Consider the following 12,398-nt stretch of genomic DNA (forward strand, 5'->3'; position numbering starts at 1 on the left):
ATACTCATGGATATTTTCAATAGGCAGCTGTAGTTTGGTTATACTAAAATTTTGAACTATTAACAGTCTTTGAAAACCTATTTTATAATAGAATTCAGAGCCAATGAGCAGACTATATTCAAAACTGTATAAGGAGGCTGAAAAGATCAAGAAGTGGAAATTGAGTGTAGAATCTGAACTGAAGCAGAAAGAAAACAAGTTGCAAGAAAATAGAAAAATAATTGAAGCACAGCGGAAAGCCATTCAAGAACTACAGGTATAATGAAATTTGTAATTGAAAATATAGTATAGTAAATCTTATAATACTATTAAAACTAGAGTATTATTTCAGGGTAAGTTGGGTTTATCTTGTTTCTGTGATGTGGATTTTAAGAATGGTGTTTTTTGAAGTTTCATTAATATTAATTGCATTTCAACTTTAGGATGAGCAGAAGACAGGCTGCACGAAACTTAATGCAAATGACTAGGGAAATAGTAATTTACTTTAGATAAAGATTGATTTAATGATTCTAATTATAGAATTTTAATTTTTATTAGTTCCTGTTACTGATGATGTTTTGTTTGATATGTCTTTTTTATCATATTAGAAAATGACATTGTAGATAAAACTTTAAATTTAAACCTGTTTCGCTTCAATTTTATGGCATAGTGAAAGAAAAATTTTGAGAAAATGCAACATTGGGTTAGGAGAAAGATAAAATATCATTTCAAAATGTTTAGGGAAGATAATATCACATTAAAATATTGTTGGATACATTTTGGAGATAATTCAGCAAACCTAATTTTAGACTGATGAAGGTGAGACCCATATTCTTATAGGATATCCATAAGTGTGACAAAAAAGTTCTTTTTTGTGTTCAAAGAAAATAATTCTTATAGACCATCATAGCATGTTAGCAAAGAAATGCTGCTTAATGAATATACTCATGTTTATTTTGCTAAGTAAAATGTGATGAACTGTTCTTCTGTCTTGTAAATTAGTTTGAAAATGAAAAAGTAAGTTTGAAATTAGAAGAAGGAATTCAAGAAAATAAAGATTTAATAAAAGAGTAAGTAATAATTTAATGAATTTGTTCTTTACAAATTTATTTTTTATTCCAAACTAATTATTAAAATAATTTCCAAAAATTGAATGAGCTCTTTCTGTTGTATAATATTAATTGATATATAGAATTCTATCTGGGTGCTGTGGAGAAGAGGAAGACATACCTATTTTACATTCTTGCATTTGGCAAACTGTGGTCACTGACTAATAACTTCTCACTTTTTAAAATGACAGGCAGGGGAAGCCATTACTTAGTGTTGAAAAAGGTACCTGATAATCCTATATCTACAACTGCCTATGTATATTGTATACCTTTTTGTTTGACTATTGTTTTAGGTGAAACTCTTGCAGAAGAGGGCTCAACTTTGTTCTAAGCTAATTCTCACTGTCAAATTCCTGTTTTTGCCAGTGGCCCAATCATTCTTCCATTAACTTTGGCTTAAAACTTTAGTATCATCCTTTTTTTTTTATTAATTAATTTATTTTATTTATTTATTTTTGGCTGTGTTGGGTCTTTGTTGCTGCTCGCGGGCTTTCTTTAGTTGCGGTGAACGGGGGCTACTCTTCATTGCGGTGCGCGGGCTTCTCATTGCGGTGGCTTCTCTTGTTGCAGAGCATGGGCTCTAGGCACACGGGCTTTAGTAGTTGTGGCTTGTGGGTTCTAGAGCGCAGGGTCAGTAGTTGTGGCACACAGGCTTAGTTGCTCCACAGCATGTGGGATCTTCCCGGACCAGGGCTCCAACCCGTGTTACCTGCATTGGCAGGCAGATTCTTAACCACTGTGCCACCAGGGAAGTCCAAGAATTAGGTTTGTAGTTACTTGTTTTGATTTTACAAAACCAGTAACAATAAAAAGTTCCTCTCTCTAGAACAGTGGTTCTTAAGCTTTAGCAAGCTTCAGGATTACCTGCAGAGCTTGTTAAAACACATGTCGTTGGCCTCTCCTCCCCTGCCAGAGTTTCTGATTCAGTGGAGTAGACTTAAGAATTTGTACTTCTAACAAGTGATGTGGATGCTGCTGGTGCAAGGATCATACTTTGAGAACTACTGATTTGTGGTAGAGAATAGTCACAGGCTTTGAAAACAAAACAAAACCACCTGTGATTTCAGTGACTTCTTAACCTTTTCATTTATTAGATTATTGAAAATGTTAAAGGATGTAGTTTATGTAATATTACAGCTTTTGCTCTTCATTAAACTAATATTTAGACTTAAAAATTATTATAAAATGTTAATCTGTAACAATTCATTTCTGCAGAAAAATTATACATTGGAAAATTTAAACTGGTGTATATGTTAGCAACTTCAAGACACCCAGAGGTCTTTTTTTTTTTTAACTTTCAATACCATTTAATGATATTTGGAAGATATGACTACATTATATTGACCTTTAAAAATTTTTTTGGTTGAGATGTAATTGACATATAACATATTATTTTTAAGTGTACAATGTAATGATTGATATATGTATATATTGCAAAATGATCACCACAATGTCTAGTTAATATCCATTACCACATATAATTACAGATTTTTTGTTTTGACAAGAACCCTCAAGATCTACTCTCTTAGCAACTTTCAAATATACAATATTACTAACTATATTCATCATGCGGTATATTGCATCCCCAGGATTTATTTTATGACTGGAAGTTTGTACCTTTTAACTCCCTTCACTCATTTTGCCCACCTCCCACCTCTGTCTCTGGCAGCCATCAATCTGTTGTCTGTATCTGTAAGTTTGTTTTTAATTTTTTTTTTTTAAGATTTCACATATAAATGAGACCATATGGTATTTGTCTTTCTTTGTCTGAGTTATTTCATATAGCATAATGCTCTCAAGTTCCATTCATAATGTTGTAAATGACAGGATTTCCTTCATTTTTATGGCTGTATATATATTCCACACTTTATTTATCCATTGATAGTTAGATTGTTTCCATGTCTTGACTGTTGTAAATAATGCTACATTGAACATGGGGATGCATATACCTTTTCAAGTTAGTATTCTTGTTTCCTTTGGATAAATCCCAAGAAGTAGAATTGCTAGATCATATGGTTTTATTTTTAATTTTTTGAGGAACCACCAAACTGTTTTTCATAGTGGCCGAACCAATTTATATTCCCACCAGTAGTGCACAAGGGTTCCCTTTTCTCCACATCTTCCCAACACTTGTTATCTCATCTTTTTAATAATAGTCATTCTAGTAGGTGTGAGGTAGTATCTCATTGTGATTTTGATTTGCATTTCCCTGGGGGTTAGTGATGTTGGGCACCTTTTCATGTACCTGTTGACCATCTGTATGTCTTCTCTGGAAAAATCTCTGTCCAGATCCTCTGCCCACATTAAAATCAGATTGTTTTTTGCTACTGAGTTGCATGACTTCTTTATGTACTTTGGATATTAACCCCTTATCAGAAATATGATTTGCAGATATTTTCTCTCATTTAGTAGGTTGCCTTTTAATTTTGTTTATGGTTTCCTTTGCTGTGCAGAAGCTTTTTAATTTGATGTAGCCCACTTGTTTATTTTTCCTTTTGTTACCTTTGCTTTTGGTGTTAAATCCAGAAAATCATCACCTATGTCAAGGAGCTTACTGCCTATGTTTTCTTCTAGGAGTTTTATGATTTCAGATCTTAGGTTCAAGTCTTTAATCCCTTTTGACTTTATTTTTGTGTATGGTGTAAAGTAGTGGTCCAGTTTTGTTCTTTTGCATGTGGCTGTCTAGTTTCCCAAACACCATGTATTGAAGAGACTGTCCTTTCCCCATTCTATATGTTTTTGGTTTCTTCATCATGAATTAATTGACCGTGTATCTGTGGGTTTATTTCTGGGCTGTCTATTCTGTTCCATTGATTTATGTGTCTGTTTTTATGCCAGTACCGTACCATTTTGATTACTATAGCTTTACAATATAGTTTCAAATCAGGAAGTGTGATGCCTCCAGCTTTAGTCTCCTTTCTCAAGATTACTTTGGCTAATTGGGGTTTTTGGTGATGCCATACAAATTTTGGTATTGTTTGTTCTGTTTCTTTGAAAAATACCATTGGAAATTTGAGTGGGATTGCATTGAATTTGTAGATTGCTTTCAGTAGTGTGGTATTGTGATTTATAAGAAAAAAATATATATTTGGTCATTCAGATGACCAAGATATATTTCACATATATATTTAGTTTTCATCCATCTTTCCTGACTCACAACTCCTCAAACCCTTGGAATTTCCTAAATGTTGAGAGTGAAAAGGTGTCTTGTTATGCTAATGAGGTGACTTTTGGCCCCCACCTAAGGATAGGGGCCGGCTGCCTGGAGAGCCAACCAAGTGGTTAGAAGATTGGAACTTCCAACCTCTGGGGACAGACGAGGGCCTGGAGGTTGGATCAGTTGCCAATGGCTAAAGGTTTAATCAGTCATGACTATCTAATGAAGCCTCTGTAAAAACCTGAGAGGTCAGGGTTCGAGAGGTTCCTGGTTGGTGAACATGTGGAGATTTGGGGAGAATGATGAGCTTGGAGAGAGCATGAAAGATTCTCACCCTTTCCTCATACCTTGCCCTATGCATCTTTCCCACTTGGCTGTTCCTGAATTATATCCTTTTATGATAAACCAGTACTCTAGTAAGTAAATTGTTTCTCTGAGTTCTCTGAGTCATTCTAGCAAATTAATAGAACCCAAGGAGGAGGTCATGGGAACCTCTGATTTATAGCCAGTTGGACAGAGCCACAGTTAATGACCTGGGCTTGCAACTAGCATCTGAAGTTGGTGGGATAAGGGGAGGGTAACAGTCTTTTTTTTATTTTTTTGTTTTTTTTAACATCTTTATTGGAGTATCATTGCTTTACAATGGGTAGCAGTCTTATAGGACTGAACCCTTAACTTATGAAGTCTGATGCTATCTCCAGGTAGATGGTGTCAGAATTGAATTGTAGGACACTCAGCTGTGGTGCCCAGAATTGCTTGTTGGTGTGGGGAACCCACTTCCAAATTTGGAATTGGTACCAGACTCCATTTAGGTAGTGTGGACATTTTAACAATATTAATTCTTCTAATTCATGGACACAGAAGATTTTTCCATTTATTTGTGTCTTCTTCAATTTCTTTCATCAGTGTGTTATAGTTTTCAGTGTGCAGGTCTTTTACCTCCTTGGTTAAATTTATTCCTAAGCGTGTTATTCTTTTTGATGCAATTGTAAATGGAATTATATTCTTAATTTCTCTTCTGATAGTTTGTTATTTGTGTACAGAAATACAACTGATTTTTGTATGTTGGTTTTGTATCCTGTAACTTTACTGAATTTGTTTATTAGTTCTAACAGTTTTTCGGTGGAGGCTTTAGGGTTTTCTATATATAATAACATGTCATCTGCAAATAATGACAGTTTTACTTTGTTCTTTCTGATTCAAGTGCCTTTTATTTTCTTGTCTATTGCTGTGGCTAGGACTTCCAATACTATGTTGAATATCAGTGGCAAGAATGGGCATCCTTGTCTTGTTCCTGATCTTAGAGGACAAACTTTCAGCTTTTCAGGGTTGAGTATGATGTTAGCTGTGGGCTTGTTATATATGGCTTTTATTATGTTGATGTAGGTTCCCTCTGTACCCACTCTGTTGAGAATTTTTATCATAAATGGATTTTGAATTTTGTCAAAAGCTTTTTCTGCATTTGTGAGATGATCAGAGGTCTTATTCACATAATTAATGACTCTTCAGAAAATAACTTATTTTATGTTTTGAAGGTAAGATAGCTAGAATATTTCTGGGGTAAGTAGTAATGAAAATCCCAATCCTCTCTTCTCATTTTATTTCTTAGGTGAATCTGGAACTGTTTACTAAAACGTTATTGAAAGCCACTTGGGTAGAAACTTTTTAAGGAGCTTTTCATTTTAAAAGGAGGCAGTTATTTATTTATTTATTTTTTAAAACATCTTTATTGAAGTATAATTGCCTTACAATGGTGTGTTAGCTTCTGCTTTATAACAAAGTGAATCAGTTATACATATACAATATGTTCCCATTTCTCTTCCCTCTTGCATCTCCCAAGGAGGCAGTTATTAAATCACCTTTGCTAATAGTACAGTCAACCAATTTTTCCTTCATATAGTCACTTATGAACGATATGTGATATATATTAAATATTGTGATGTTTTAAGAATTTCTTTAAAATTGTAACAGTAATGTTTCATAACTTTTATATATGATTTTGCTTTGAGATAGATTACACTTATGCAAACTCTTTCCTCTGTTTCAGGAATAATGCTACAAGGCATTTATGTAATCTACTCAAAGAAACTTGTGCCAGATCTGCAGAAAAGACAAAGAAATGTAAATATCTTTCTCATTTTATATGATTTTATCAATTTATTGTTATTACTTTAATGGTGGGGGGTGGAGAGGGGAACAAATTGTCTTTTCATGTTTTGGAACCAATTAAAAAATTTTTTTTAAATTTTTAAATTTTTATTTATTTATTTATTTGGCTGCGTTGGGTCTTAGTTGTGGCACGTGGGATCTTCATTGCAGCATGCAAGGTCTTTTGGTTGTTGCATGTGGGGTCTTTTCATTGTGGCATGTGGGGTCTTTTTGTTGCAGCACGCGGGCTTCTCTCTACTTGTGGCGCACGGGCTCCAGAGCACGCGGGCTAGGTAGTTGTGGTGCATGGGCTGTCTAGTTGCGGCACGTGGGCTCCAGAGTGTGCAGGCTCAGTAGTTGTGGTGCGTGGGCTCTAGAGCATGCAGGCTTAGTAGTTGTGGCACGGCCTTAGTTGCCCTGAGGAATGTGGGATCCTAGTTTCCCGACCAGGGATTGAACCCGTGTCCCCTGCATTGGAAGGTGGATTCTTAACCACTGGACCACCAGGGAAGTCCCAGGAGCCATTTTTTATTTGAACAAGTTATATGTGTCTCATACCATTTCTTTATATAAGTAGTAACTAGATTCTCCGTTCTTTGAGCTTTGAAAAGTTCTTCAAGCTTTTTGAAAGATAATATATTTTAAAAGATACATATTTACTTGGCATTTATGGTTAATTCTCATTTCAGTTAAAGTGTGATCTTGAGACTAACCTTCTCTTCTGTTTGGAACAACCAGGAAATTGAATCAAGAATGATATATAGCCATGTTCATAATAGAAAATACTGATGGAGGGCTATGCTGAAAGCATAGTGCTTAAGAATAGCAGTGTAGTATTTATTTATAAATAGAATTCTCAAATTTCTTCTAAAGAAACATTATTTTAAAGCATTCTATTAAGGTTGTGGTATATATGTGAAAGTACATGTTTTTATTTTATGCATATTTTGATGTTAATTGTAAAGTAGGAATTTTTTTTGTTTTGATGAAAAACATAATCTGATTTTCAAAAATAATTGTTTTTGTCTTTGTCATTAATCTGCCACTAGGTCTACTTTGTTGTTTGTTTGTTTCTGCCAAGAATCTATTGGGAAATACTGTCTACCTGCTTTTTCGGGATAGCCTCTATTTTTCAAATTTTAATTGATACCACACAGCTTAAGAGCTTGGACTGAAGACATAGATAGCCCTGTGCTCAAATTCAAACTTTCAGTTGTTATCTGCTTGACCTTGAATAATTTGAATAATTTATGTAATCTCTGACCCTCTGTTTATTAGTTAATAAAGTACCTCAGTGTTGTTCTGAGAATTAAATTAGTTAATAAATATAAAATGCTTAGAACAGTGCAAAGTGCTCAATAAATGTTAGCCGTTATTATTATTTCTAGTATGCAGTATTGCTAGTTATTTTATTCTTGGTCTCTGCCTAAAGTACTTTGCTTTTGTAACTATATATACCTTCCAGAATGTACTGCACCACTATCAGCTCTTACACGATACCCTGTTTATTCAACTTGCAAGATTAACTTTTCTGTCTAAATATAAAAAGTGGTGAAAAGTATATGGATGGGGTAGAGAGATAGTATATGGACTGCATTGTAGAAAGTAACCTGGGCTAGAGAGACAAGGCTGCTAGTTCTTTCTTCCATTTAGTTTTAAGCTAAGTCAGATATCAGATGGTGGGAGAGGTTTGAAGAACCTTTTAAACATTTTTAGGTGATCTCTTAAACGAACTAAAGAGTATATCTTTTTTTTTTCATATTTCAGTTTATTTATTTATTTATTTATTTATGGCGCTGCCACATGGCTTGCAGGATCTTAGTTCTCCAGCCAGGGATTGAACCCGTGCCCTTGGCAGTGAAAGCACAGAGTCCTAACCACTGGACCACTACAGAATTCCTCTAAAGAGTATATCTTGATGTGACATGTAGATTCTTTTTTTCCTAAAACATCTTTTATTTATTCTATTATTATTATGATTATTATTATTTTTTAAATTTTTAATGGAGTATACTTGATTTACAATGTTGTGTTAGTTTCAGGTGTACAGCAAAGTGAATCAGTTACACATATACATATATCCAGTCTTTTTAGATTCTTTTCCCATATAGGCCATTACAGAGTATTGAGTAGAGTTCCCTGTGCTATGTAGTAGGTCCTTATTAGTTATCTATTTTATATATAGTAGTCTGTATATGTCAGTCCCAATGTCCCATTTTATCCCTTCCTCCCACCTTACCTCCTGGTAGCCATAAGTTTGTTTTCTACATCTGTAACTCTATTTCTGTTTTGTAGATAAGTTCATTTGTACCTTTTTTTAGATTCCACATATAAGCAATATCATATGATATTTGTCTTTCTCTGTTTGACTTACTTCACTCAGTATGATAATCTCTTGGTCCATCCATGTTGCTGCAAATGGCATTAGTTCATTCTTTTTTCTGGCTGAGTAGTATTCTGTTGTATATATATACCACATTTTCTTTATCCATTCCTCTGTGGATAGACATTTAGGTTGCTTCCATGTCCTGGCTATTGTAAATAGTGCTGCAGTGAACATTGGGGTGCATGTATCTTTTTGAATTATGGTTTTCTCCGGATATATGCCCAGGAGTGGTGGATCATATGGTAGCTCTATTTTTAGTTTTGTAAAGAACCTCTATACTGTTTTCAATAGTGGCTGTACCAGTTTACATTCCCACCAACAGTGTAGGAGGGTTCCTTTTTCTGCACACCCTCTCCAGCATTTACTGTTTGTAGATTTTTTGTTGATGGCCATTCTGACCAGTGTGAGGTGATACCTCATGGTAGGTTTTTTTTTTTTTCTTTCAGATGGTAAAATTTTTATTGGAAATACCTGATCTATATTTAGAACTCATAAACGTACAGTTGAATAAAATAGATTCACATACCCAAGTTGTTCCAAACACACTTAAAAGTTTTCCAATCACTGAATCAAGAAATGAGTTTTAAATTTAATTAAAATGAAATAAAATGAAAAATCAGTGCCTCCATCTCATCAGCCACATTTCCAAAGGTCTGTTGCTCACCTTTGGGGCATTGGAGGTCTAGATAATACTGTTAAGCCTAAGTCTGATTGTACTGTTGCTGTGCTCCTAATTCTCCAGCAGTTTCCCATCACACTCAACAGAAAAGTCAAAGTCCTGACAATGGTCCACAAGGCCTTTCATGTCTGCCCCTGCCTACTCTTCCATCCTCATCTCTTGCTTCTCTCCTCCTCATTGACTCCACTCTGGCCACCTCAGACTCTCCAGACCTACTCCCACTTCAAGTTCTTTGTCCCTGCTGGTCCCTCTGCCTGGGATGCTCCCACCCCTCCCCAACATCATCATGTGCTGCTCCCTCACTTCCTTCAGGTCTTTATTCAAATACCATCTTACCCTAGGTTCTAGCCTAGCCACTCTATTGTACATTGATGACCCCAACCCCTACTGACACTTCAAGTCCTTCTTCCCTGAATTGTTTCACTCCTGGGCAGTCAATCACTATCTGACAAACTCTAGGTTTTACTTTTTTGAGATGTTTATTATCTTACCTCCTCCCGCAATGGAATATGAGCTCTATGAGATTAAAATTGTTGTCTGTTTATTCACTGCTGGATCCCTGGCCCTGAGCATATCACTTGTTGAATGAATGTACCTCATGGTAGTTTTGATTTGCATTTCTCTTATAATTAGTGATGTTGAGCTTCTTTTCATGTGCTTTTTAGCCATGTGTATGTCTTCTTTGGAGAAAAGTCTTTTTAGGTCTTCCACCCATTTTTTGACTGGGTTGTTTGCTTCTTTGATATTGAGTTGCATGAGCTGTTTGTATATTTTGGAGATTAATCCCTTGTCGGTTGCTTCATTCGCAAATATTTTCTCCTATTCTGAGGGTTGTCTTTTTGTTTTGTTTATGGTTTCCTTTGCTGTGCAAAAGCTTTTAAGTTTAATTAGGTCCCATTTGTTTATTTTTGTTTTTATTTTCATTACACTAGGAGGTGGATCAAAAAAGATCTTGCTGTGATTTATGTCAGTGTTCTGCCTATGTTTTCCTCTAAGAGTTTTATAGTCTGCGGCCTTACATTTAGGTCTTTAATCCATTTTGAGTTTATTTTTGTGTATTAGGGAATGTTCTAATTTCATTCATTTACACGTAGCTGTCCAGTTTTCCAAACACCACTTATTGAACAGACTGTGTTTTCTCCATTGTATATTCTTGCCCTAAAAACATCTTAATACTTGCCTTATATTTACTGTAAAGTCCATCTGTATTCTTGCCGTAAGCCTTTATTTTTGCTATTGTGATTTTCTGTCTTTTATTTATTCATTCAACATTTTAAAAAGTGCCTACTATGTGCCATGAAATGTTCTAGATGCTGAGGGAAAACAGTAGTAAACAGACAAAATTTCTGCTATTATGGAGTATGCACTCTTGTAAAGGGACACATACCATAAATGAATAAATAAAATACATGTTGGGTGATGACAACTGCTTAAAAAGAATATTTTGGGATAGGGTATTTGGGGAAGTTTTTTTCTGATTAAGTGGTATTTGATTAGAGACCTGAATAAATGAGGGAATGTATCATGTAGCTATTTTGGGAATGAATATTTCAGGCAGAGGAAACAGCAAATGCAAAATCCCTTAGATGAGAGCCTGTTGAATCTTTTCAAGTCATAACAGTGAGGTCACTGTGCTGTTCCTTCCATATTTCTTACCTGTTTTGGATCTTTCATCTTCTTTTCTCATTGTGCTCCCTTCAGGATAATTTCTTCTGCTTTCTTCCAGTTCACTAATTCTCTATTTAGGTGTTTCTAAACTGTTTTTAAATTCATCTGTTAGGCCTTAATTTCTGCTCTTGTATTCTCTGGTTCTGTTCTTTAAAAAATATCTGTAGTGTTACTTTTTAGAGTTTCAAATTCCTTGCAGAAATTTTTAAACTCGTTTTTCTTTTGTCTCCATGAGCATAGTAATCTTAGTTTTATTAAATTTTTTGTCCAGCAATGCCAATATCTGGAATCCCTTGGGATCTGTTTCTGTGGTTTGTTGTTTTGTAGATTCTAGTTCTTGTTGTTTATCTCATTGTGTACTTCATTATCTTTGATTGTTTGCTTGAGACTTAGAATAATGTGACATTTTCCTAGTTCTTTGAATGCTGAGAAATTTTAGATTATATCCTGGACATGTTGTGAGATTCTGGGTCCTGTTAAAAATCCCCTGGAGAATGTTTGTTTGTTTGTTTGTTTGTATTTTAGCAGATAGGCAACTCAAGTTTAGATCACAAGTTCTATCTTACCTTTTGTGTGCTGAGGTTCCATTATCAGTTCAGTTTTCAAAGCTTTTGCCATATTACTCTGCGTCTGTTTCATGTACGCTCCATTCAAGATTAGATTAGTTCTGAGACTTGGATAGTGATTTCAGAGCCTTTGCTATATTTGCCTTGGGTCTACCTTGTACATGCACATCCTCCCTTTTCCCTATGGGACTTGTGCCAAGTCATAAATAATTAGGGAATCCCCTTCTCGAGCTCTCTCTAGCATCGCCCCTTCACCCTCAGCCTTACAGGGGTCCCGTCCTCCTGTCCTTTGGGGAGAGACATGGAGTTTCTCCTGGGGTTTTTTTTTTTTTTTTTTTAATTAATTAATTAATTTATGGCTGTGTTGGGTCTTGGTTTCTGTGCGAGGGCTTTCTCTAGTTGTGGCAAGCAGGGGCCGCTCTTCATCGCGGTGCGCGGGCCTGTCACTGTCGCGGCCTCTCTTGTTGCGGAGCACAGGCTCCAGACGCGCAGGCTCAGTAATTGTGGCTCACGGGCCTAGTTGCTCCGCGGCATGTGGGATCTTCCCAGACCAGGGCTCGAACCCGCGTCCCCTGCATTGGCAGGCGGATTCTCAACCACTGCGCCACCAGGGAGGCCCCCTCTCCTGGGGTTTTTTATGCACTTGCTGCCATGGCTGCTGTAGCTCCACTACTGGAGCCACCCTTGGGGCAGGGCTGGAAGAGAA

General features: G+C 35.7%; 1 protein-coding gene across 1 annotated transcript in view; it reads left to right on the plus strand.

The window, feature by feature from the left end:
- Positions 1–12,398, plus strand: part of SYCP1 (synaptonemal complex protein 1) — a 168,643-nt gene that overhangs the window by 2,795 nt on the left and 153,450 nt on the right. Inside the window, exons 5-7 of the mRNA XM_059919118.1 lie at positions 92–256; positions 982–1,049; positions 6,293–6,366. Of these exons, the coding sequence (XP_059775101.1) occupies positions 92–256; positions 982–1,049; positions 6,293–6,366 (307 nt within the window). The remainder of the gene's footprint in view (positions 1–91; positions 257–981; positions 1,050–6,292; positions 6,367–12,398) is intronic.

Source organism: Balaenoptera ricei, chromosome 1 (assembly GCF_028023285.1).
Source record: "Balaenoptera ricei isolate mBalRic1 chromosome 1, mBalRic1.hap2, whole genome shotgun sequence".
Taxonomy (NCBI): domain Eukaryota; kingdom Metazoa; phylum Chordata; class Mammalia; order Artiodactyla; family Balaenopteridae; genus Balaenoptera; species Balaenoptera ricei.